General features: G+C 48.2%; 2 protein-coding genes across 3 annotated transcripts; both read left to right on the forward strand.

The window, feature by feature from the left end:
• The first annotated feature begins 1,069 nt into the window (after positions 1–1,069).
• LOC310692006 (uncharacterized protein) lies at positions 1,070–13,646 on the forward strand. The gene is made up of 6 exons (XM_083472356.1): positions 1,070–1,159; positions 6,979–7,470; positions 7,669–7,744; positions 7,981–8,063; positions 9,608–9,734; positions 11,151–13,646. Exons 2-6 carry the CDS (start codon positions 7,018–7,020, stop codon positions 13,400–13,402), a joined length of 2,991 nt encoding a protein of 996 aa, XP_083328482.1. The 5' UTR covers positions 1,070–1,159; positions 6,979–7,017; the 3' UTR covers positions 13,403–13,646.
• A 5,589-nt stretch (positions 13,647–19,235) lies between these two features.
• LOC310692036 (uncharacterized protein) lies at positions 19,236–25,212 on the forward strand. Of its 2 annotated transcripts, XM_083472423.1 has the most exons (5): positions 19,254–19,653; positions 20,250–20,327; positions 22,423–22,549; positions 23,119–24,285; positions 24,336–25,212. In XM_083472423.1, exons 3-4 carry the CDS (start codon positions 22,516–22,518, stop codon positions 23,709–23,711), a joined length of 627 nt encoding a protein of 208 aa, XP_083328549.1. In that variant the 5' UTR covers positions 19,254–19,653; positions 20,250–20,327; positions 22,423–22,515; the 3' UTR covers positions 23,712–24,285; positions 24,336–25,212. The 2 variants fall into 2 exon arrangements, with proteins under 2 accessions (XP_083328548.1, XP_083328549.1); XM_083472422.1 differs by lacking the exon at positions 20,250–20,327 and having other exon boundaries at positions 19,236–19,653.
• The last annotated feature ends 652 nt before the right edge of the window (positions 25,213–25,864 follow it).

The raw sequence follows: 25,864 nt of genomic DNA on the forward strand, positions 1-25,864 counted from the left end.
GAAGAGAGGGTGAGCTTTTTGTAAAAAGAAGACAGCTGCATGCCTAGAGAGGATAGGAAATGAAGGCAGTGGGGTGGAACAAGGTCCTCCGGAGCAAAAGTCCCTTCCTCGCCCTGTTCAAGTGCTGTATCAGTGATGCCTCCAGGGACCTGGGGAGTCTATCTTCTTCTGACCCAGTGCTGAAGGGGAGGGTGCAGGGGACCTGTTCAGCTAATCCATGGAGGGACCCCCTACAACCCCCAAATCAGGGAGCAGAGGTTCCTCCCTGTCTGCTGTTCCTTTGGATCCATGTACGGCTTGCCACTTTATGGAGGGGTCTTTGGGTTGGGAAGAAGAGGGCATGCAAACAAACCCCCATTTAGATGTCACATTTATTAACAGAGCCAGGCAGAAATATTTGGACATAAAATATACACGTAATATAAAAACGTCAATCTGACCTCTGCAGGAAATCAAGAAAGACTGTTGGAAGATTGAGGGCGGGGGGGGGTGTCCTTCTGCATGCGGTGCACTGTGGAGACTATGGAACTCCTTCCCACAGGAGGCAGGGATGGTCACCAACCGAGATGGCTTTCAAAAGGGGATGAGGCCAATTCATGCAGGAGACAGAGGTCGGCCTAGGCTCCTTTGTCCCCTTGTCAGCCCTGACAGCGGCGCCTGGATGTCTGTCTGCCCAGAAGGGAAAGGGGCCTCCGGCCACAGAAGCTCCTGCCCTCCGCCCTAGTCCCACACCAGCCTCCCCTCCCCCCACCTGACGCTGACCAGGAGCTTGGACTACGACTCTCGCCTGCCCACTGCATTTTGGACCAGTTCCCCAGTCATCATAGGATCATAATATTATTGCATAGAATAAATCATTATTGTTATTATTTTCAATTACCCACCTAAAGTTCACAGGGCAGATGACAACAGAGAAGCACAAGATTAAAGAACAGTTCAAAACAGCCTACAATCGTGGGGAAATGGTGGGGAGAAGGGTGAATGGGGTGTGCTCGGCTAGCCAAGGGTTAAAAGAAATGGGCGCTGCCTTCCTAGAGAGGACAGGTATTAAAAGGGGGGGGGTGTCAGGTCCTCCAGAGAAAAAGCCCCTCCCTCCCAAGTCTTTTCGTGCAAGTGGAGGGAGGCGCTGCTGTCTCGGCTCGGCATCTTCGGGGATCTGGTGAGTCCCAAGGCTGCCGGGGAGGGGGCGGGGGGGGGACACCCTCAAATCCAGCGCCGGGTTAAACCTCCAGGGTCCCTCGCAAATCATGTCGAAGCTCCTGCCTGGGGTTGATGGTCATGTTCTTTCAAGATCAAACCAATGTTCTTTGGATCCATTGTCGTGGGGCCCCTAAAAGGCGTGGGGCCCCGAGACCGGGGCCTGCGCTGCCTGGTTGGCAAATTCGGCGCTCCTGCCCCATCCCTCTCTGCAAGCCGCGGAGGGGCAGCTCCCAGGAGGCTGCAACTGTATCCTTTGGGGAGAGGAAAAGAGCAGGTCTAAAAACCCCGCTCAGGCTGAGGATCGACAGAGGTTGAAGCCGGACACAAATATACGCCCGAGATAAAAACAAAAGCCTGACGTAAGGAATAAAGAAAGAGTGACCTTCCCTCTGTCCTTGGTTGAGCTGGGGAACTCCCTCCTGCAGGAGGAAGGCTGGGCCGCCTGCCCGGGTGGCTTTAAAGGAGGGAGAGGCCAACCCGAGGACTGCTGGGAGGTCCACCTACGTTTCCTGCTCCCTTTTTTCTTGCCATTCTGCAGTAGCTGTTAATAATAATAGTAATAATTTATTATTTGTACCCCGGCCATCTGGCTGGGTTTCCCCAGCCACTCTGGGCGGCTTCCAACAAAGATGAAAAATACACTAAAATGTCACATATTAAAAACTTCCCTGAACAGGGCTGCCTTCAGATGTCTTCTGAATGTCAGGTAGTTGTTTTTCTCTTTGACATGTGATGGGAGGGTGTTCCACAGGGCGGGCGCCACCACCGAGAAGGCCCTCTGCCTGGTTCCCTGTAGCTTTGCTTCTCGCAATGAGGGAACCGCCAGAAGGCCCTCGGAGCTGGACCTCAGTGTCCGGGCAGAACGATAGGGGTGGAGACGCTCCTTCAGATATACTGGACCGAGGCCGTTTAGGGCTCACAGCACCAACACTTTGAATTGTGCTCGGAAACGTACTGGGAGCCAATGTAGGTCTTTCAAGACCAGTGTTATATGGTCTCGGCGGCCGCCCCCAGTCACCAGTCTAGCTGCCGCATTCTGGATTAGTTGTAGTTTCCAAATCACCTTCAAAGGTAGCCCCACGTAGAGTGCATTGCAGTAGTCCAAGCGGGAGATAACCAGAGCATGCACCACTCTGGCCAGACAGTCCGCAGGCAGATAGGGTCTCAGCCTACGTACCAGATGGAGCTGGTAAACAGCTGCCCTGGACACAGATTTGACCTGTGCCTCCATGGACAGCTGTGAGTCCAAAATGACTCCCAGGCGGCACACCTGGTCCTTCAGGGGCACAGTTACCCCATTCAGGACCAGGGAATCCTCCACACCTGCCCGCCTCCTGTCCCCCAAAAACAGTACTTCTGTCTTGTCAGGATTCAACCTCAATCTGTTAGCCGCCATCCATCCTCCAACCACCTCCAGACACTCACACAGGACCTTCACTGCCTTCACTGGTTCTGATTTAAAAGAGAGGTAGAGCTGGGTATCATCCGCATACTGATGAACACCCAGCCCAAACCTCCTGATGATCTCTCCCAGCGGCCGCATGTAGATGTTGAAAAGCATGGGGGAGAGGACAGAACCCTGAGGCACCCCACAAGTGAGAGCCCAGGGGTCTGAATACTCATCCCCCCCCCACCACTTTCTGAACACGGCCCAGGAGGAAGGAGCGGAACCACTGTATAACAGTGCCCCCAGCTCCCAGCCCCTCAAGACGCTCCTTCAGAAGGATGTTATGGTTGATGGTATCAAACGCCGCTGAGAGATCCAGCAGAACTAGGAAACAGCTCTCACCTTTGTCCCTAGCCCGCCAGAGATCATCAACCAGTGCGACTAAGGCAGTTTCAGTCCCATGATGAGGCCTGAATCCCGACTGGAAGGGATCCAAATGGTCCGCTTCTTCCAGGCGTGCCTGGAGCTGTTCAGCAACCACTCGCTCAATCACCTTGCCCAAGAATGGAAGATTTGAGACTGGGCGATAATTGGCCATCGTGGCCGCATCTAAAGATGGTTTTTTATGAAGCGGTTTAATAGCCGCCTCTTTCAGCAGGTCTGGGAAGGCTCCCTCACGGAGGGAAGCATTCACCACCCCATGAAGCCCATCGCCCAGCCCTTCCCGGCTAGCTTTTATAAGCCAGGATGGGCAAGGATCCAGGAGACAGGTGGTTGGCTTCACTCGTCCAAGCAGCCTGTCCACATCCTCGGAGGTAACAGATTGGAATTGATCCCATGCAACTTGACTAGACAGGACTCTAACACTCTCCCGCCCTGGTCCTGCTCCCACGGTGGAGTCTACTTCTTCCCGAATCTGAGCGATTTTATCTGCAAAAAACTTTGCAAAGTCATTGCAGGAGATCATGTGGCCCGTACTGGGCCCTGATGTCGCAGGTGGTTCCGCTAAATTGTGAACCACCTGAAAAAGTCTCCTGCTGCTGTTTTCTGCAGATGCAATAGAGGCGGCGAAGAAAGTCTTCTTCGCCGTCGCTATCGCCACTTGGTAGGCTCGACGTTGAGCTCTAACCTGTGTCCGGTCAGATTCGGAATGAGTTATCCGCCACCGGCGCTCTAGCCGTCTCAACGATTGTTTCATTGCCCTCAGATCCATGGAAAACCACGGGGCTGTCCGGGCTCCATGCAATCGGAGAGGGCGCTTCGGAGCCAAACAGTCAATAGCCCTGGTTAACTCCACATTCCAGCGGGCCACCAGGGAATCGGCTGAAAGGCCATCAACATGGGATAAAGCATCCCCTACCACTCTCTGGAAACCATTTGGATCCATTAAGTGGCGGGGGCGGACCATCCGAATTGGTCCCACCTCCCTGCAGAGGGGATGGGTCACAGAGAAGTCCAGTTGCACCAGGAAGTGATCTGACCATGGCACTTCTTTCGTTTCGCTTTTACTTAGTGTCAGATCACCAACATCCATAGAGGTAAACACCAGGTCCAAGGCATGTCCACGGCTATGGGTTGGGCCAGACTTATTCAGGGACAGCCCCATGGAGGCCATGCTTTCCACGAAGTCCCGAGCGGCCCCTTGTAAGGTCGTGTCGGCATGGATGTTAAAATCCCCTAGGACGACCAAGCTAGGTGTCTCCAGGAGAACATCCGCCACGACCTGAAGCAGCTCGGGCAGGGAATCCTTGGTGCAGCGGGGAGGTCAGTACACCAAAAGGAATCCTGTACTGCCCCTATTGCCCAACTTCCAGAACATGCACTCGGAAAACTGGGTCTTCCCAATAGGACGCCTGGTGCAAACTAATGACTTCCTAAAAATCGCTGCAACCCCCCCCCTCCCCGCCCACATGACCTGGGTTGCTGTGCATAAGAGAAACCTGGTGGACAAGCAGCGGCAAGGACAGGCCCATCTGCTTCAGCCAACCAAGTCTCTTGTCACACATGCCAGGTCAAGTCCTCCATCCATGATCAAGTCATGGATGGCAGTGGTCTTATGAATCATTGACCTGGCATTGCACAGCAGCACCTTCAGGTCATGTGGGTATCCCTTGCTGATTCTAGTATCCATCCGGTCAGGACCAGACCCGGAGGCAGGAATAGTCCTCAGACAACGACTAAACCTGCCTCCTCTGTAATGACATGGTCTAGCCTTAGCGTAACTCCTCCTCCTACCCGTGATCACTGAGATCGGTTGTCCCAGTGCATCCCCCCCTGTGGAACATGCCCCAGCCATTTTGTGGGCTGGGACCCACTCCCCGGCAGCCCTGACCCCTCCCCCTAAGAACAAAAGAACACTTCCATGTCCACTGGGATATTCGGATATGGAGATAGGAGAGCAGACACTCTGCACATGCTCAGAGGCACAGTGGAGGTGAATTGGGGGGGGAGGACCACTCGTGCGCTTCCTTTACATCCTCCTTCCATCCGGTTTTGGGAGAGAACAAAGCACATTCCAAACAGACATAAGCATAAGGTCTGTCTCTTGCTACAGCCTCCATTTTCTCTGGAGCCGTTTTCTCTCACTTCAGGAGAGTCAGAGAAAACAAAAGACTCAGTCACCACCCTGCCAAGATGGCGAATTTGCTATTCAGTAGCCTCCCATGGGATCTAAGGTCACTCCCTGGCTGCTAGAGAACAACAACCAGTTAATTATCAACTAGTTCAAGCTCAAGAGACCGCTCTTCTTGCTTGTCTGAAGTCAATGGAATCTTCCAGTTAAACCCTTTCACCAATATATTATTATTATTATTATTATTATTATTATTATTATTATTATTATTATTTCTTTTATCAAAAGATCTCAGGGTGCTGTACAACATTAAAAAATCATGACAGAACATCAATGATAAAAACATAATAAGAACTTAGTAAAAAGCATACTGACAAATAGCCTAATAATAAAATAGTCATCATCGTAAGAGTTCTCTCCCCCATACTTTTATAGGCCATAGATTATTTAATAGCCAAAGGTCTGGGTAAAGAGGAATGTTTTTGCCTGGCACCTGAAGATATGTAATGAGGGTGCCAGACAAACCTCTCTGGGGAGAGCATTCCACAGTTGGGAGCCACCACAGAAAAGGCTTGTTCTCTTCTTGGCAGTGCACAGACATTCCCATTTCAGTGTGAATTAAACCAGTTATGCTTAACATCACCCTCCAAGGCAGGAGAGGCCCTGCTAGAAAGGAAGCCCACGTGGGGGTGTGGAAAGCAGTGGCGCAGTGGAGGGGGCCGGGGGGCCATGGTCCCAATCTGGAGAGGGGGGGGAACCAGGCCTTCCCCAACCAAGGAATTGGCATTGGGATGCCCTCTTGGCCCCACGTGGAGCCCCCAGAGGGAAGCCATTAAGGCTCCCAGCCTGTCTCTCTGTGTGTTCAAATGCACGTGGGGTGTGTGGCAAACTGGCTGTTTGACCTGGGTGAAATAAAACCTAGTTTTGCTCCTGTCTTGAAGAAAAAGCAGGCATGGGAATGCTATGAATAGAGAGCGAAGCAAGCCCATTATCTGGCTGCTGCATTTTGAACCAGTTTCCAAGTTGTCCAAGAGCAGCTCCACCCAGAGGGCATTGCAACGATCCCTTAGCATAGGAGTATCCCAAGCATATATGGTTGGGGGGGGGTTAAAGTCTGTTGTTGTTGTTGTTGTTGTTGTTGTTGTTGTTGTTGTTGTTGTTGTTAGCCTGCCTTTCACTCTAAGTTCCCAGGGCAGGTAACAACATTAAAACACAACATTAAAAACAGGTTTAAAACAGCTTAACAATCACAGAAAGAAGGTGAGTCCTGCTCTGCTTGCTTTTAAATGCTGTGCTTTGGCTTCACCCACTTGGCCCTCAAGGAGTTGGGCAGATCAGGACCTGGCCCTCAGAATAAAGGAAGGGGGACCCCATCCCAGGAGTCTTTCTTGAGAAGGTTGGAGGTTCCAAGTGCTAGAAAATGAGACGCAAGCAGGGAAACACATGCCCTGAAGTCAGAGTGGGAGGGAGAGCAACTCTTGAAAATCCCTGGGTTAGCACCCCCACAAATGGCTTGCTCATCACTCATAGTTCTGACTTCCTTCCTTGAGTGAAAACATGGCAAGGTAGAAGCAATCAGGCCGTTTCAACTCCCAGAAATCCATTCTATTGCCTGCACATTTTTTATGGTCATTTCCCTTACAGGAGGGCTAGAGGATTACTTTTCCTTCCTTTCTTTATTAAAGAAAGCTCAGAGCCTGGACTGTGGTGCAATCCAGTCCTGGTTCCTAGCAAAACTCATCCACGCTTGCTCAGGAAACCTTTCTCTTCTCCTAACTGTGTGACAATTTTATAATGGAACAATATATTTGCTTTTTAGAAGTTGCTGGCAGCTCTAATTCAGACCGTCAGACAGAACATGACGAAAGGAAAAACAGATTCCTTGAGATCTCTGGAGGACTTCCTGGGAGCAGATAAGCAAAATTCAGCTGGTCCTGAAGCAGGAGGAGCCCATGCCATTGGCACGGAGAGAAGTGGGGGATTCTGGGAAAACTCTGTGCAGCAGATCCTGAGAGAAGAGGACACCCTCCGCTCAGATGTGCAGAGCCAGCAGTTCAGGCAGTTCTGCTACCAGGAGGCTGAAGGACCACGAGAGGTTTGCAGCTGGTTCTACCACCTTGACCATCAATGGCTGGAGCCAGAAAGGCACACGAAAGCTGAGATGCTGGACCTGGTGATCTTGGAGCAGTTCCTGGCTGTCCTTCCATCAGAGATAGAAAGCTGGGTGAGGGAATGCGGAGCAGAAACCAGTTCCCAGGCAGTGGCCCTGGCCGAAGGTTTCCTCCTGAGTCAGGCAGAGGAGAGGAAGCAGGTGAGAGAGACTTTCCTCTGGATGCTCCCAAGGGGCTCCAGACAGGAGGGAGAGTCTCCTAAAATCATCTACTAATGGCCCATCCTTTTTTGGAAAGCATCCAAGGAAGAATATATGATACCCCCAGATTTTATCTCTGCCATTCGCTTTCTGATCTTTCTCCCCATTCTCTGTTTGGAATCCCTGTTTTTCTTTCAGGGAAAAGATCTGTTTGCAGAAATGGGCCCTGATTTGGCAGAGATGACTCCGTTGGACACCAGAGAGAGGCTGCTGGGTAAGGAGGAAGGAGTCACATGCTGTGGATTTAGAAACTAATCTGTAAATTCTTTTCATATTTTGGGGTAAGACACTTGGAGGTCAGATGTTTCTTTGCACAATGAAAATATGAGATGGGTACAAACATCAGCAGGGGATAATTTCTCTAAGGCCGATCTGTAGGTAGATAAGCACTGCTTCACCCCTGAGAGCATTGTGCACTCATGGATTCTGACTTAACTTTGTCTCTTGCAGGTGACAAAATGATGCCGGCAAGACCTCCTCATCCATCCTTTCATGATGGTGGAGGGGAATCAGTGGCTGTGGAACCAGATCAGGTAGGGGGTAGGAGGCTGAGGAGTGGGGTAGCCAGGGTGTCTCTGGTTCCAAACAAGTGTCTCTCCTCTAGGCTTGTGTCAACAAAGTTGCATTACTGGGAAATGAGGGAGGAAGTGATCATGTCCTCCTGGATTTCATGATTCAGAGGCAACTGAAAATGGAGTATATTCAGACATGCACTCTGGCCAATTTCAAAAAGCTTAAGGAGCTTCTGGGTGAGATCCCATGGTCACAAATAGTCAAAGAAAAGGGTTTCCCAGGTTGCTGGGAGTTTCTTAAAGGTGAGGTGTTGAAGGCACAAATACAGGCAAGTCCAACAACAAAAAAGTGGGAGGCATCTAGATAAATTGATGTGGTTACATAAGGAGCTTACAGGTGAGCTGAAAAGTAAGAAGGGCACAAAGGAGGAGTAGACAAGAGGAGGCAACAGTTGTGGGGAGAAGGTCTGGTGGGGCAAAGATCAGAATGAAGCTCAGGTTTTCAAGAGAGGTTCAAAATAATTTTTAAAAGTTTTATTTGGCTATGTTTGAAGCAAGGGGAAGAAAAAGAAAATAGTAGTTCCCATGCATAGAGAATAGGGAAAAATGCTTTTGGATGACAGACAAAAGGCAGAACTGCAGCAAAATCAGCTAATGCTATTCTAGGCTGTGTTAACAAAAGTTTAGTGTCCTGATCATGAGAAGTAATAGTCCCACTCTATTCTGCCTTGCTCAGACCACACCTGGAATACTGTCTGCAGTTTGGGGCACCAAAGTTTAAGAGAGATGTTGACAAGCTGGAATGTGTACAGAGGAGGGCAACCAAGATGATCAGGGGCCTGGAAACCAAGCCTTATGAGGAATGGTTGAAGGAGCTGGGTATGTTTAGCCTCAAGGAGACTGAGAGGAGATAACATAGTAAAAAAGGCTTCTACAAAGGAGATTCCAACTAAACATCAGGAGGAAGTTTCTGACAGTAAGATGTTTGACAGTTGAACTGACCCCCCTTGGAAGTTGTGAACTCTCCTTCATTGCAGCTCTTTAAGCAGAGGTTGGATGGTCCTTTGTCAGGGATACTTTAGTTGAGATTCCTGCATTGCAGGATTTGGATTATCTGACTCTCAGGGTCTCTTCCAATTCTTCCAGTTCAAGAATTCTATTATTTTATCAGTCATTTCTTCGGTGATCAGGATTAACCTAACCAGCCCCATCAGCTGTGCAATAGGGCTTTCTCCCACTGTTTCTACCCCCTGAAAGTCTCCCCTAACCTCATTCCCAATAGCAGACAGAGAGAGAAGGGAATGGACTCTTCCATCTGGCAAATGGAAAGCTTGAGCAGACAATAGTGGAGTTCCATCCATTTGCACAAAGATTGATAACTAGCATTAAAATACACAATAAAAGAATTCCATTAAGATGTTAAGATAAGTATCCATAATTAAAATGCAAACAATCCCATTAAACAATCCCATGAAAACAACAGGGCAATTAACAGGCAGAAAACAACAGCACAATGTGTAGTACTTCGTTTTATACTGTCTAAGAGGAGGACCTTTTCCTTTCAGGGTTCATTGTGCTTTGAAGATGTCGCTATTCATTTCACAGACGAGGAATGGGCATTGCTAGACCCTGACCAGAGAGCTCTGCATCAGGAAGTCATGGAGGAGAATCGTGGGATCATGGCCTCTCTCGGTAAGGTTCTCTGTTGGATCATCATAATAATAATTTATTATTTATACCCTGCCCATCTGGCTGGGTTTCCCCAGCCACTCTGGGCGGCTTCCAACAAAACACTAAAATACAATAACCTATTCCAACATTAAAAGCTTCCCTAAACAGGGCTGCCTTCAGATGTCTTCTAAAAGTTTGGTAGTTATTTTTCTCTTTGACATCTGGTGGGAGGGCATTCCACAGGACGGGTGCCACCACCGAGAAGGCCCTCTGCCTGGTTCCCTGTAACTTGGCTTCTTGCAGGGAGGGAACTGCCAGAAGGCCCTCGGAGCTGGACCTCAGTGTCTGGGCAGAATGAAAGGGGTGGAGGCGCTCCTTCAGGTGTACTGGGCCGAGGCCATTTAGGGCTTTAAAGGTCAGCACCAACACTTTGAATTGTGCTCAGAAATGGGCTGGGTGCTCAAGACCGGTGTTATGTGGTCTCAGTGGCCGCCCCCAGTCACCAGTCCAGCTGCTACATTCTGGATTAGTTGTAGTTTCTGGGTCACCTTCCAAGGTAGCCCCACATAGAGCGCATTGCAGTAGTCCAAGCGAGAGATAACTAGAGCATGCACCACTCTGGTGAGACAGTCCGTGGGCAGGGAGGGTCTCAGCCTGCGTACCAAATAGAGGAGATAGACAGCTGCCCGGGACACAGACTTGACCTGCGCCTCCATGGACAGCTGTGAGTCCAGAATGACTCCCAGGCTGCGCACCCGGTCCTTCAGGGGCACAGTTACCCCATTCAGGACCAGGGAATCCTCCACATCCGCCCGCCTTCTGTCCCCCAGAAACAGTACTTCTGTCTTGTCAGAATTCAACCTCAATCTGTTAGCTGCCATCCATCCTGTTTTGAAATTCCATATGTAATGAACTCCCAAGATTTTGATTAACTGCACTACCTACAGCATCTAAAGTCTTACACCCCCACAAGCCACCTTGAATGTAGGATTATTGACTGTTTTGTCTGTGAAGATTCTTTGACCAGTTATGCCTTTCTTAAGAATGATCTGGCTGTCCTGAACTGCCCTGGCCCTTTTAAATGCTGACTTCAGAGTGGTTAGGGAAGTTGAGGGAGCTTCTGTCAGGCATTGTGCTTGTCCTTCTGCTGTGGTCAATTTTTCGTCGACCAAAGAGACAACTGACCTTGGAGATGGAGGGGATTCCATGACTGGGCCAAACAAAATCCATTCCAGAGGAAAGCCAGGCTCTTCAAATCTCAGGTTCCCATAAATACATCCATGAATGCACATCAACAAAGGATATGAATCCTGTAGTAGGATCTCCCATGTAAGATCTTTTAGTTCTTCCTCTGTCACAAGCATTAATCAACATTGTTCAATAATTTGGAGCTACATTTCTTCCCGATGCTCTAATCTGTTTCTCTTTTCATTGCAGGTGGTGATGAATTGGAAATGAAGAACAAGGGAGACCACAACAAAATCCGCAGAGTGGAGAAACCACAGAAATATTTGGAGTGTGGTGAGAGCTTCAATCAGAACAGCAATCTCACTTCTTATCAAGGAATTCACACAAATAAGAAACCTTATCAGTGCTTGGAATGTGGGAAGAGCTTCAATCAAAAGGGCAATCTCACTTTCCATCAAAGAATTCATACAGGGGGGAAACCCTACAAGTGCTTGGAATGTGGAAAGAGCTTCAAACATAGCTCCCATCTCACTTCCCATCAGAGAATTCATGCAATGGAGAAACCCTATCAATGCTTAGAATGTGGAAAGAGCTTCAATCAAAAAGGCAATCTCACATCCCATCAAAGAATCCATACAGGGGAGAAACCCTATCAATGCTTGGAATGTGGAAACAGCTTCCGTCAGAGAACTGATCTCACTTCCCATCAAAGGATTCATACAGGGGAGAAACCCTATCAATGCTTAGAATGTGGGAAGAGCTTCAGGCACAGGGTTAATCTCACTTCCCATCAAAGAATTCATACAAGGGAGAAACCATATCAATGCTTGGAATGTGGGAAGAGCTTCAGTCAAAAGGGCAGTCTCAATCTCCATCAAAAAACTCATACAGGTGAGAAACTACATCAGTGCTTGGAATGTGGAAAGAGCTTCATTCGGAAGGAAACACTCACTTTCCATCAAAGAATTCATACAGGGGAGAAACCATATCAGTGTACGGAATGTGGAAAGAGATTCAGTCAGAGTGGTCTTCTGACTTCTCATCGAAGGGTTCATACTGGGGAGAAACCTTATAAATGCTTAGAATGTGGAAAGAGATTCAGTCAAAAAGTCAATCTCACTTCCCATCATAGAATTCATACAGGGGAGAAACCGTATCAGTGTACGGAATGTGGAAAGAGCTTTAGTCAGAGTGGTCTTCTGACTTCCCATCAAAGAATTCATACAGGGGAGAAGCCCTATCAATGCTTGGAATGTGGAAAGAGCTTCAGTCAGAAAGGAAATCTCACTTTCCATCAAAGAATCCATACAGGGGAGAAACCATACCAATGCTTGGAATGTGGAAAGAGTTTCAGTCAGAGTGGCCTTCTTGATTCCCATCAAAGAAGTCATACAGGGGAGAAACCCTATCAGTGCTTGGAATGTGGAAAGAGCTTCAGTCAGAAAGGAAATCTCACTTTCCATCAAAGAATTCATACAGGGGAGAAACTCCACCAATGCTTGGAATGTGGGAAGAGCTTCATTCGGAAGGAAAATCTCACTTCCCATCAAAGAATTCATACAGGGGAGAAACCATATCAGTGCCTGGAATGTGGGAAAAGCTTCACACAGAAGGTCAATCTTACCTTCCATGAAATAATTCATACCGGGGAGAAACCATATCAGTGTTTAGAATGTGGGAAGAGTTTCAGTCAGAGGAACAGTCTTATTTATCATCAAAGAGTTCATGGAAGCGGAAAACTCTATCAGTGCTTGAAATGTGGGAAGAGCTTCAGTCAGAGGAACAGTCTCACTTCCCATCAAAGAGTTCATACAGGAGAAAAACCCTACCAATGCTTAGAATGTGGGAAGAGCTTCAGTCACAGCGCCACTCTCACGTCACATCACAGAATTCATACAGGGGAGAAACCATATCAGTGTATGGAATGCGGGAAGAGCTTCACTCAGAGGGGCCACCTCACTTTCCATCAAAGAATTCATACAGGGGAGAAACCATATCAGTGTACGGAATGTGGGAAGAGCTTTAGGGACAGCCGCGCTCTTACTTCCCATCACAGAATTCATACAGGGGAGAAACCATATCCGTGCTTGGAATGTGGAAAGAGCTTTAACGAGAGTGCCATTCTCATCTCTCATCAAACAATTCATACAGGAGAAAAAGCATTTCAGTGCTTTGAATGTGGAAAGAACTTCAGTAAGAAGAGTAATCTTACTACTCATCAAAGAATTCATACAGGGGAGAAACCATATCAGTGCTTGGAATGTGGAAAGAGCTTCAGTCAGAATGGATCTCTCACTTCCCATCAAAGAATTCATAAAGGGGAGAAACCATATCAGTGCTTGGAATGTGGAAAGAGCTTCAGTCAAAAGGGAAGTCTCACTTCCCATCAAAGAATTCACACAAGAGAGAAACCATATCTGTGCTTGGAATTTGGAAAGGACTTAAGACAGAGTTCCCATTTCAATTCCCATCAAAGCGCTGACAGTGGGGAGAAACCATAGAGTCACAGAATCATAGTGTTGGAATGGACCTATGACAGATGGCCATCCAACCTCTGCTTTAAATGTCTTGAGCAGTTCATGCTGCTGTCAAACAACTCTTATCATCAGAAAGTTATTCCTGACGTTTTGTCAAAATCTCCCAAAATCTTGTTTCTTAAAACTTGTAGCCACTGGTTTGAGTTCTACCTGTTGTAGCTGCAAACAAACAAATAAAGAGTGGTCTCTGGCCACTATTCTCCATTCATTGTGAGGTGGAATTAATGTTAGAACCATTCTTAGTGAAGCCAATGGTCACATATGCAAGAATAAAACCTGACCACAAGACTGGCAAGAACCAGTTGAAGAGGAACCTTGTGGTGAATTGCCCAGTGAAAAACACTAAGGAGGGTTCTGCCACATACAGCGTAAGCTGTTTATCATGGACTGAGGTTAAATAAGGGCTGGGGAAGGGTTGTTTTGCCAGAAGGTGCTTGGGTGGAGGATGAATAGCTAATAAGACATCCATTTGCTAATAATAATAATTATTATTATTATTTATTTATACCCCACCCATCTGGCTGGGTTTCCCCAGCCACTCTGGGCGGCTTCCAACAGAACACTAAAATACAATAACCTATTAAACATTAAAATCCCCAGTGGAAATGCTCTTGCATTTTTGAATAAAGTCTGGCTGGTGGAGAATCTGGTGTGAGCTTCTCTACTTGAACCTCCCAAGGGGAATCTCCCCCCCCCATGGAAAAATGCCCCATTGTTCGTTAGAACATGAGAAGAGTTCTGCAGCTGGATCAGGCCAAAGGCCCACCTAGTGCATCATCCTGTCTTTGGATCCAGATGCCCATTGAGGAAGCCCAGAAACACACCTGAGAGCAACAACACTCCCCCCGCCACCTGTGATTCCAGGCAACAGATATAATAATTAACTTTAATGTAAACATTTTAATTGATTGGTTGGTTAATTAATTAATTAATTAATTATACTTACTGTTTTGTACCCTACCCATATGACTGGGTTACCCTAGTTACTCTGGGCAGCTTCCAACATAATATATACAAACACAACAACACAACAGAACAGAACATCACACATGAAAAGTGTCCCGATACAGGATTGCCTTCAGATGTCTACAAAAGATGGCATACAGTAATTATTTATCTCTTTGGCATCTGATAGGAGGGTGTTCCACAGGATGGGCATGACTAGCAAGAAGGCCTCTGGTTCCCTGTAACCTCATGTCTGGCAATGAGGGACAGCTGTGAGTCCAAAATGACTCCCAGGCCACACACACACCTGGTCCTTCAAGGGCACTGTTACCCCGTTCAGGACCAGGGAGCCCCCACACTCAGACGTCCCATTTCCAAGAAACAGTACTTATATCTTGTTGGGATTCAACCTTAATCTGTTGACCACTATCCATCCTCCAGACACTCACACAGGACATTACTGCCTTCTCTAGTTCTCATTTAAATGAGAGGTAGAGCTGGGTGTCGTCTACATACTGGTGAACACCCAGTTCAATTCCCCTGATGATCTCTTCCAGTGGCTTCATATACTGTAGATGTTAAAAAGTGTCAGGGAGAGGACAGAATCCTGAGGCACCCCACAAGTGAGTGCCCAGGGGTCCAAACACTCATCCTCCCACACCACTTTCTGGACAGTTCAGGAGGAAGGAGCAGAGCCACTGCATAACAGTGCCCCCAACTCCCAACCCCCTTAAGTGGTCCCAAAGGATACAATGGTTGATGGTATCAAAAGCCGCCAAGAGATCCAGCAGAACCAGGAAACTGCTTTCACCTTTGTCCCTAGCCTGTTTGAGAACATTGACGAGTGCAACCAAAGCAGTTTCTGTTCCATGATATGGCCTGAATCCCGACTGGAGGGGATCAAAATGGTCCACATCCTCCAGACATGCCTGGAGTTGTTCAGCAATCACCTGCTCAATCACCTTGCCTAGAGGTATGGAAGACTTGAGATTGGGTGATAGTTGGTCATAATGGCCAGGTCCAAATATATATTTTTAAGACGCTTCTTTAAGTGAGTCCATGAAGACCTTCCTCACAGAGGGAAGCATTCACCACCACACAGAGCCCATTGCCCAGCCCTGTCTAGCTTCCTTTCATGAGCCGGAATGGCTAAGGATCAAGGAGATTGGTCAGTTTCACTCATCCAAGCAGTCTGTCCACATCCTTGGATATAACAGGTTGAAACTGATCCCATACAACCTGACTAGACAGAGCTCTGGCACTTTCTCACCCTAGCCCTGCTGCCATGGTGGAGTCTCCCTCTTTCCAAATGTGAGCACTTCTATCTGGAAAAAGCTTTGCAAAGTCATTGCAGGAGATCTTGGAGTCCTTACCCTGATAGCAAAGGTGTGTATCAACTTGTAAAGGCATTGGAGATTTGCCAAAGACCACCCCAAAAACATCATACAGGTGTGGTCTACAACAGAAGTTTGACAGTATGACTTGTCTCCTGTCTGTCAAGATACCTGATAATAGCTTCAAACTGGGGGTCATAGGTATCCCCCCAGAAACCCAGCATTGTCTGATTCACTCCCAACCTGTGCCCATTTTTTTTGTCCTTTTGTGCAGCAAAAGCCCCATGTTTGGCAGTGCTACCCAAAAGGCACAGTAACTGATACGTCAAGGAAGGGGCAAAGCGCAGTGCAAGGCACTCTTTTCCTTTTTGTCCCGCTTCTGAAGGCATTTGGGGCGCAGGGTTGCCCCCTTCCTTGCATCAGGAGGTTTGCCTTGTGCAAAGGGAGGGGGCGAAGTGCTGAGAGCCGCTAGGCCATACAGTGAAATGGAGGAGCAACTGAGGCACACCGCTCCCCACTGCGGGGAAAAGGTTCCTGCACCTTTTTCCTTAGAAAAAAAGCACTGGTCCTAGAACAGATAATTCGGCAGTCAGTCTGTGAGCACTCAGAAAAAGATGCTGTGATTAATAAGCGCCTGCATGGGTTTCTTAAAAACAAGCCATGCCAGAAGGATCTCATTTCTTTTTCTGGAAGGAATTACTAGCTTGGTGGAGTGGGAATGCTGTGGACACAGTGTATCTTGATTCCTGTAAGACTTTTGACCAAGTCCCTCATGATATTCTTGCAAGGAAGCTGGTGAATTTGATTTGAATGAGGTAACCGTTAGGTGGATCTGTAGCTGGTTGACTCACCGAGCCCAGAGAGTACTGCTCAATGGTTCCTCGTCATCCTGGGGGAAAGTAACAAGTGGGGTGCTGCAGGGTTCTGTCCTGGGCCCATTGCTCGATAACTTTATAAAGTACTTGGATGAAGGAATTGAGGGGATGCTCATCAAATCTGCAGATGACTGCAAATGCCACAGAAGATTGAATCAGGATTCAAGATGACCTTAACAGTTTGGAGAACTGGGTGCAAGCGAACGAAATGAATTTCAATAGGAAAAATGTCAGGTTCTGCACTTAGGCAGGAGGAACCAGATGCCCAAAAAAGGATGGGGGACACCTGGCTGAAAGGTAAAGGTCCAGCCGTGGACGACTCTGGGGTTGCGGAGCGCATCTCACTTTACTGGCCGAGGGAGCCTGCATACTCTAGCAGGTAAAATATAGTAGTTAAACTGATACAGTACATACTTGCAGATACATGGATACAATGTAAAGATTGGACACTTTGGACACAGTATAAAGTAAAAGATACAGGAATGTAATAAAAGATACAAGAATACAGTGATACAGTATAAGAACACAGATACAATGATACGAAATGATACAATGGAAACAAGAGGACCTAGAGACTTTATAAATCATATAACGGTCATTTAAATTTCTTGTAGCAATGGCCTCGCCCATCCAATGCAATTCTACTTATCAGCAGGTGCCTGAGGTTTCTGCCGGGACTCTTCGGGCGCTGAGTGTCGGGCGCGCCCGCGAGGGGAGCCGCGGCTGGGTGGGCTGCCTGCCTCCCTGCCATCTTCTGGCCCGGGGAGGAGGGGGGAGGATGTGTGTGGGTGCACGGGCGCTCTGCGTGCGCTCAGAGAGCCTGGGGAATATTAGCTCAGGAGACTCGTGGCCCCCCGCCCCCCGGTCAGACTGTGTGGCGGGGCTTGGAGCGATGAAGAAGCCCACCACCTGCCCCCGTCGCCGCCTCCTCCTCCTCCTCCCGGGGGCTCCCGGGGTGCCTGCCCTTCGCGTCTCCTCTTTGGAGAGCGCCAGCTCCCGCTTCGCGCACGCACTCGGCGGCAGTGGCAACCTGGGGCGGGGGCCGCTCCGCCTGCCTGTCTCTCTCCTGGCCAAAATAAAAAATTCCTTCCAGTAGCACCTTAAAGACCAACTAAGTTAGTTCTTGGTATGAGCTTTCGTGTGCATGCACACTTCTTCAGATACACACTTCAGATACACACTTTTCGTGTGCATGCACACTTCTTCAGATCTCTCCTGGCCGTCACTCCCTTGGGGGGGGGGCGAGATATTGAGGTCTGTCTGGGGCAGTCTTTTAATTTCGTGACTGCTGTCACCATCTGCCGTGATCATGGAGCCCAAGAAGGTAAAATCTGTCACTGCCTCCATTTCTTCCCCTTCTGTTTGCCAGGAGGTGATGGGACCAGTGGCCATGATTTTAATTATTATTATTTTTTTATGTTGAGCTTCAGACCATATTTTGCCAAGGATTGCCAAGGTTTAAAAGGAGATGAGCTGGATTCCTGGAGAGGACCAGAGGTTCAGCTTCCAAAAGAACGTTCGAAAACCAGAACACTCACGTCCAGTTTTTGGATGTTTGGGAGCCAAAATGTACGATTCCCAAGGTGTTCGGGAGCCGAGGTGTGACTGTGCTAAAAAACAGACTGGGCTGAGTGATATCTGGTTTTCAGCATTGTGGTGTATCAGCAGCTAAACATCATGGTATTCCAATATATCAGAATGTCTGAAACTGGACCCCGGAACTGGTCTGTGACCGTAATAATAAAATTCTGATTCTGAAGCTGGAGATCAGGCGTGGGGCTGAGAGAATGGAGCTGCCAACAATCGGGGTTTGACTGTAGTAATAATTTTATCTTTTACAGTTCCAATTTCAGTTTTGCAATTTTTGCCATTATTATGAGGTGCTTTGTAGCACAAATCCTGTTTTCGAAACATTTGGCAGCGCCGCAAAAACTGACCTCCACAAATTCCAGGAGTGTAGAGGTGCGATGAGTGAATGAAAACAGAATAGACGGGGGATGGAAGCTTTATTTCCACAGATTCCATATTTTAAAAGCCCAGGGGACTTTTTGGGGTTTCCATTGCATGACATCAATTTTAGGGAGTGCTGCCAAATATGGGATTTTCACTGGAAACCCCCACAATATGACGACAGAGTGAAAGGGACTATGTTGGGCCTTGAGAGGATTCCTAGGACCTGTTTGAGGACCCATTATTCATGGGGGGGGGGGCTACAAAACGAATACAAAGGACTTGGAAAGGACTTGTTCTGTGCAGGTGTTACTGGCAAAAGTGATATTTCACCAAGAAGGTGTTTTTCATCGGGATAACGGAGCTAAGTGAAAGCATCCTCTGTAAATAGGTGCCTCTGGATACTTCGTTTCCATTTAACGGAGTCCCGTGATGCAGTCCCACTCCGGATTAACCTGTTGGGCTGCTCTTCGGCTTCCATGGAAATCTCTGGCCATGCTTCCCCGGTACAATACAGGAATAGTGTAGAATAACTTCCATAGCAGAGTACCTTAAGCCCTTGTGCTTAAAAGCGCGTGCCTGGGGCTATTGCCGGGGCTCGTCGGGAGGGTGAGTGGCTGGGAAAGGAGCCGGGGGAGGGGGGGGCTGCCTGCCTTCCTCCTCCTCTCCTCGCGATCCTCTGGACTAAGAGGAGGAGGAGGATGGGCGCGGGTGCAGGCGCGCTCTGGGTATGCTCGCAAATCGTGGAGGATTCTCGTATTCTGCGATGGGCTTTCCTGCTTCCTGCAGAGCCTTCACCCCCCCCCCAAGCTGCTCCTCCTGTTTCTGTTTCCAAGGTAGGGAGAAGCTCAGCACGTCTGCCAAGAGCCCCCCCCCCTTAAACCCTCTCTGGGGGTGCGGAATGCACACGGCTCCTGCCGGGCTCCTGTTTGGAAAGGGAGAGAGGCGTGAGCTGGGTGCAATCGGCTTGCCAAGGGTTAAACGGAACAGAGCTGGGTTCCTAGAGAGGACAGGCAATAAAAGAGCGGGGGGGGGGATCAGGTCCTCCAGAACCAAAGCTCCCCCCTGCGTCCCTTCCTGCCAGAGGAGAGAGGCTGCATTCTGGGATGCGGTGAGTCTCGTCTCTTCAGTCTTAGGGCGCGCTGGGGAGAAGGGGGGGGGTCCCGGGGCTGCATGGGAGGATGCAGGGGGTCCTGCTCAGCTCGTGCATGGGGGCGACCCCCAAGAGAGGGAGCAAAGGGACCTCCCCCTTCCTCTCTGCTAAGCCACGTAGGTTCGTGGGTGGTCTGCAATTGTGTCCTCTTTTGGACGCTCCCTTTCGGGAGAGAAAAAAGAGGAATGCCAATAAACCCCATTCAGACTGAGGAACGAGTCCCATTTATTAACAGAGATCGTAGCCGTACAAAGCAATTGGACCTAAAATAAAAACGAAACCCTGGCTTACGCAGGAAATGCAGAGTGCGTTGAAAGGGGGGGCAGAGAAAAAAGCGTGCTTTTTCCTGCAGTGCAGAGAGAAAACTCCGGAACTCCCTCCCGCAGGAGGCAAGCAGGCCGCCAGCCTTTAACGGGAGAATGAGGCCAAAGCACAGAGGAGGAGAGGGTGATGCGTGGATCCTGTGCTCTGACCCCACCGTTGGAGGAGTAAGACGGTTTAAGCATTTAACACCAATCCTGGCCTGACTTCACCGGCTGCCAGTTACTTTCCAGGCCCAGTTCAAAGTGCTGGTTTCATCTTCCCGTGAAGGACGGCGCTGTATACAAATTTAACTTGTTTCCCATCTTCTGGTAAGTGCAGGTGCAGAGAGGGGCTCTTGCGCCCCAGTCCTGCTGGGGGGCTTCCCGTTGATGCCCCTGTGAGAACGGGAGAGGGGGGAGAGACTCCAGAGGAGGCCCCACTGGCCTGATCCTGCAGGGCTCTTCTCCTGCTCTGGTGCTGAGCTCCTCCAGATGCACAGACTCCTCAGCTGTCTTTCACTTGGAAGTAAAGCACCCCCCCCCCCGCCGCCGCCCCATATGAATCAGACAAGGTTGCTATTCAGACTCCTGGCTGATAAACCTGCTCCAATTCAGGCATGCAAGCCTTCAGACAGGAGTCAGCAAACTTTTTCAGCAGAGGGCCGGTCCACAGTCCCTCAGACCTTGTGGGGGGCCAAACTATGTTTTTTTGGGGGGGAATGAACGAATTCCTATGCCCCACAAATAACCCAGAGATGCATTTTAAATAAATGTTATCTGGGGAACCGGGTTTGCGTCTCCGCTCCTCCACATGCAGCTGCTGGGTGACCTTGGGCCAGTCACACTTCTGTGAAGTCTCTCAGCCCCACTCACCTTTTTGGTCCATGAATTGGTTTAAAGAGAAAAGGGGGGAGCAGGATAGAGCAGAGTAAACAGAGAACAGCCAACACCGCAGAGCCGAGTCAGCAGCCCTTGTGGTTGTGCAATGGTTATTTTTCCTCTTATGTCACCTATGAAACCATATAAAGTATTGGTCTATTGATGACCGTGGGAGTCAGCAAATTTAGATCAACCAGACTGAGCCAAATGCTGACGGTGTGTGTGTGTTCTGGGCGCTTCATTTCTTCAACAGCCCCCCCCCCCCAGCTTTCCTCAGGTTCTTTTGTTGGGGGACCTAAGTGAAGACTTCCTTGAACTGGGCCCAGAAATGAAGAGACAACCAATGCAGCTGTTTTGAAACAGGAATTAAATTTGTTCTCAAGGGTCGTTGTGGGGATTCAGTGAGGAGGGGTAGACCCACGGATGCCACCTTGAGCTCCCTGGAGAAAGGGGGGGGGGTAGAAATGCCATAAGTAAAGAGAGAGAATCCAGCCCATAACATGGCCGTTGCATTTTGCACCACTTTCTAAGTCAAATTCAAGGGTAGCTCCACACAGAGGGCATTGCAATAATCCCATAGGAGTAGCCGCAAGGAGATATGGCTGTGTGAGGGTTAAACAATGTCACATTATTATTGCTATTGTTATTGTTATTTACCTGCCTTCACCCTAAGTTCCCAGGACAGATGACATAAAAACACAACATTAAAAACATCTTTTAAAAACTAACAATCACAAAAGAAGGTGAGTCCTGCTTACTTTTGACAGCTGTCTTTTGAGCCTACCCACATGAACTTTGGCCCCTCCCACTTGGCCCTACAGCTGGGGAGGGGGGTTGGGATCAGGATCTGGCCCTCAGAACAAATAAAAAGTGTCCCACCTCAGGGGTATGGATTGAGAGCGCTGGAGATTCCAAGTGCTAGAAAATGAGGCAAACGTGCCCTGAAGTTGGGTTGGCAGGAGAGCAGCTCTTGAAGACCCAGGAGGAGGAACCCAGCTGTAGCCAAGAGCCACTGTCTAAAGCGCTTACACATGGAGGACGAAGCGGGCTTGTTTTCTCTTGCTTTCAGTGGGAGGATCCAGACTAATGGCTTCAAGTTCTTGGCTGCAAGAAGGGAGAGTCTGAATCGTGGAGATTGTTCTGATGCTAAGAACTGATTGACAGTGGAAGGGACTCCCTCAGAATGTGGTGGACTTTCCTTCATTGGTGGTTCCTAAGCAGAGGCTGGGTGGCCATCTGTCACAGATGAGACTCCTATATTGCAGGGACTTGGGCCAGATGACACTCAGGGCCCCTTCCAACTCGACAATTCTATGATTCTTTAAATCAGTCATTGCATTTTTATTTCTATGTTTATTGTTGAAGACTAAAATAGGCTTCATTAAAATACACAGTAAAAGAATTCCATTAAGATGTTAAGCATCCATAATTAAAATGTCCAGCAAAACAGCCCATTAAAGGGACACAGCAATTAATAGGTAGAAAAGAAAAGAACAATGTGTTTTCAGTAATATTATCTAAGAGGACCTTTCCCATTTTCTTTCAGGGTAAAGTGTGCTTTGAAGCTGTAGCTGTGCGTTTCATAGATTAGGAGTGAGCGTTGCTGGATCCTGACCAGAGAGCTCTGCATAAAGACGTCATGGAGGAGAATCATGCGATCATGGACTCTCTTGGTAAGGCTCCCTGTGGGATCATAATATACGTATTGAAATTCCATAATACTGTATCTCTATGTGACAAATGTCCCAGATTTCGATGGTGCTCAACAGCGCCACCTAGAGCACCTGGGATTCTAACACCCCTAAAGCTCACCTTGAATCAAGCGGTATTGACTCTTTGGTCTGTGAAGATTCTTCCTCCAGTTATGCCTTTGTAAACCATGATCAGGCTGGTCTGAAGTTCCCAGGCCTTCTTAAATGTAGTCTTCAGAGTTGTTAGGGAAGCGGATGTAGATTCTGTCAGGTTTTGTGTTTTTGTTTCTGCTTCTGTCTGTTTTTGGTTGACCAAGGAGGTGACTGACCAAGGTGGAGCAGATACAATGATTGGCCCAAACAATATTCATCCCAGAACAGAGCCAGTTTTTTTGGATCTCATGTTCCCATAAATATGTCTGTGAAGGTGGGAAGTGCTCACATTTAACTCCCCTTAGTTCATCCTCTATCACAAGTGGTCTTTAGCATTGTTCAATAATTGGTGGTCCATTTCTTCCTGAGGTGCTAATCTGCTTCGGTCTTTGTTTCAGGTGGTGATGAATTAGAAGAACAAGGGAGACCACAGCAAAATCCACACATTGAAGAAGCCATATCAGTTCATACAGGGGACAAACCATATCAGTGCCTTGAATGTGGCAAGAGCTTCAGTGAGAGAGCCCATCTCCGGGCCCATCAAAGAATTCACACAGAGGATAAACCATATAAGTGCCTGGAATGTGGCAAGAGCTTTAGACAGAGCATCCATCTCACGTCCCACCAAAGAATTCATACAGGGGAGAAACCATATCTGTGCTTGGAATGTGGGAAGAGCTTCCGTCACAGTGCCAACCTCACTTCCCACCAAAGAATTCACACAGGGGAGAAACCCTATCAATGCTTGGAATGTGGAAAGAACTTCAGTCAGAGGGCCAGTCTCATTTCCCATCAAATAATTCACACAGGGGATAAACCATATCAGTGCCTCGAATGTGGCAAAAACTTCAGTTGGAAAAAAAGTCTCACTTACCATCAAAGAATTCATAGAGGGGAGAAACCCTTTCAGTGCTTGGAGTGTGGAAAGAGCTTCAGATGGAGCGCCCATCTCACTTCCCATCAAAGAATTCATACAGGGGAGAAACCATAGAAGCATAAAATTGTAGAGTTGAAAGGGGCACTGAGGGGCATCTAGCTGAACCCTGTGCAGTGCAGGAATCGTAGCTAAAGCATCCATGACAGATGACTATCCAACCTCTGCTTAAAACCTCCAATGAAGCAAAGTCCCACCATCTTCTGATGGAGTCCATCCCACTGTTGAACAGCTCGTTCCACCAGAAAGTTCTGCCTGATGTTTGAATTTCCTTTCTTTCTCTGTGCCTCTGGAATACAGTGGGAAGGTGGTGCCAGGATGGTGCCAGAGCACCTCTCAGAGAAGGCGGTGGCGGCAGAACATTGGGAAACAAACTAGACCTCTGCATAGGGCATTCTGAAGCATTCAAAGCTCTTCATAAAGACATTCTTACAGTATCCCTATAAGGTGGACCAGCAGCATTTCCCCAGTATTGCAGGAAGTTGAGAGAAGGGATGGAGAGTGGAGAGGGATTCGACTCACAGACTCTGTTCTCTGCAAGTTGCACACACAAAATCCACTCTGAATTGTGTTGCTTATTGACATCTGTATTGGGCACACACACACAACCAGCACTGGCGGAACCAGTTTTGTTGTTGTTATTTAGTCGTGTCCGATTCTTCTTGACTCCCTGGACCAGAGCGGGTTTCATAATTATTGCTTTCTTAAATTGTGATTTCAAAGTGGGGGTGTTTTGGAAGGGGCATTGAGCTATGTATGCTGCCTTGAGCTGGAATGTGGCTGTGACTTTGCTCTAAGTCTGGAGCAGAGGAAAGGGAGTTGCCATGAAGAATGGGCAGGCAGACCTCTCCCAGCACACAGCCTAGGGCCCAAGTCTGTAGCCCTGAATATCCCGGGTGTGTCCCAGGTTCTTTTCGTTTGGTTTTTAGGGAGGGCTTTTCATGAGTCCATTCTTGGCCCCCCCCACACACACACTTCAAAATCAGGGATGTGGGCTGGAGACACATTTCTTATATTTTTATGGTTCTTTAGCTGCATTGCAGTTATACCTATTCCACTTCTCCTGCAAGGTGCTCAAAGAAGTATTCATGGGTCTCCTTTTACCAGTGTTGATCTCAAGCCTTGGGTGTCATGGACCAGTCCTGTGGAACCCCCTGCCACTAGAGATTCAGGGGGCGCCTTCTGTGCCAGCTTTTAAACGCCTGCAGGCCATTAAGACAACATCCCTCACAAGGGTCTATTGATGCTTGTGTTTTAGATATTTCCTTTTGCTTTTAACCTGTTGTTAAGTTTTAATGATGTTTTTGTTTGGTTTTATGTTTTTATATTGCTGTAAACCACTGGCATATTTTTCTGATGCAGATGTCCATAAATATTAACATACAAACAAGCAATCCTGTGAGGTACTTTAGGCTGAGAGACAAGGACTTTCTGCTCCAAGATCGCACAGTGAGCTTTGTGGCTGAGTGGTGACACACTCTTTCCCCCCTCTCAGCTCCCTCTCTGCTTAATATGACCCATAATCACATAATCTTTAAAATAAATGCATCAATACAAATGATGGTTTATGCCGCAAAACTAACAATCGCAAGGATTCCTTTTTGCAATGGCCACGGTTGCATTTGAATGCAAGACCAAACTAGAGCACAGACTTCAAAACAACCACATGAAATCAAAATGAAATGTTTCAGAATTTCCTGCAAGGATGGAGCATTGCTCCAAAGACAGTGGCGAGGGGGCCGGGTTCTCCTGCTTCCAGAGAGGAGTCCCTGAACCTGAACTAAGACACCCAGCTTCGAAACTGCAATGAAACAACTGGTCACAGAAATCCTGTCCTGCTTAGATATGGGCATTCCAGTTCTTTAGCTCAAGAAATCTGAGGCTGGGGAACCTGGAGAGGCCATGAGGCTTTGTCCACCATACATTTAAAGCACCTTTCTTCCCCTCCCCCCCACCCCGTACTTGAATTTACTTTGAAGTTGTTGACATTAAAAAAATGTTCCATTGCAGCAACATGAGTTTTGGGGTTTTCTATATAAGTACTTAGGTATCAGGACATAATACGTACATTTTGAGGTGTCATGTTAGTGTTAGGGATTGTTTGTGTTCAAGGGGAAAATAAACAACAAAACTTGTGAGCCCCAGCGAGAGGGGTTCCCCAACTTCAAGAGGTCTGGCTCTGCGGGTCCCAAACCAGTCGTGTTCAGGCA

This window comes from Podarcis liolepis (genome assembly GCF_965112155.1).
Source record: "Podarcis liolepis genome assembly, chromosome: 13".
Taxonomy (NCBI): Eukaryota; Metazoa; Chordata; class Lepidosauria; order Squamata; family Lacertidae; genus Podarcis; species Podarcis liolepis.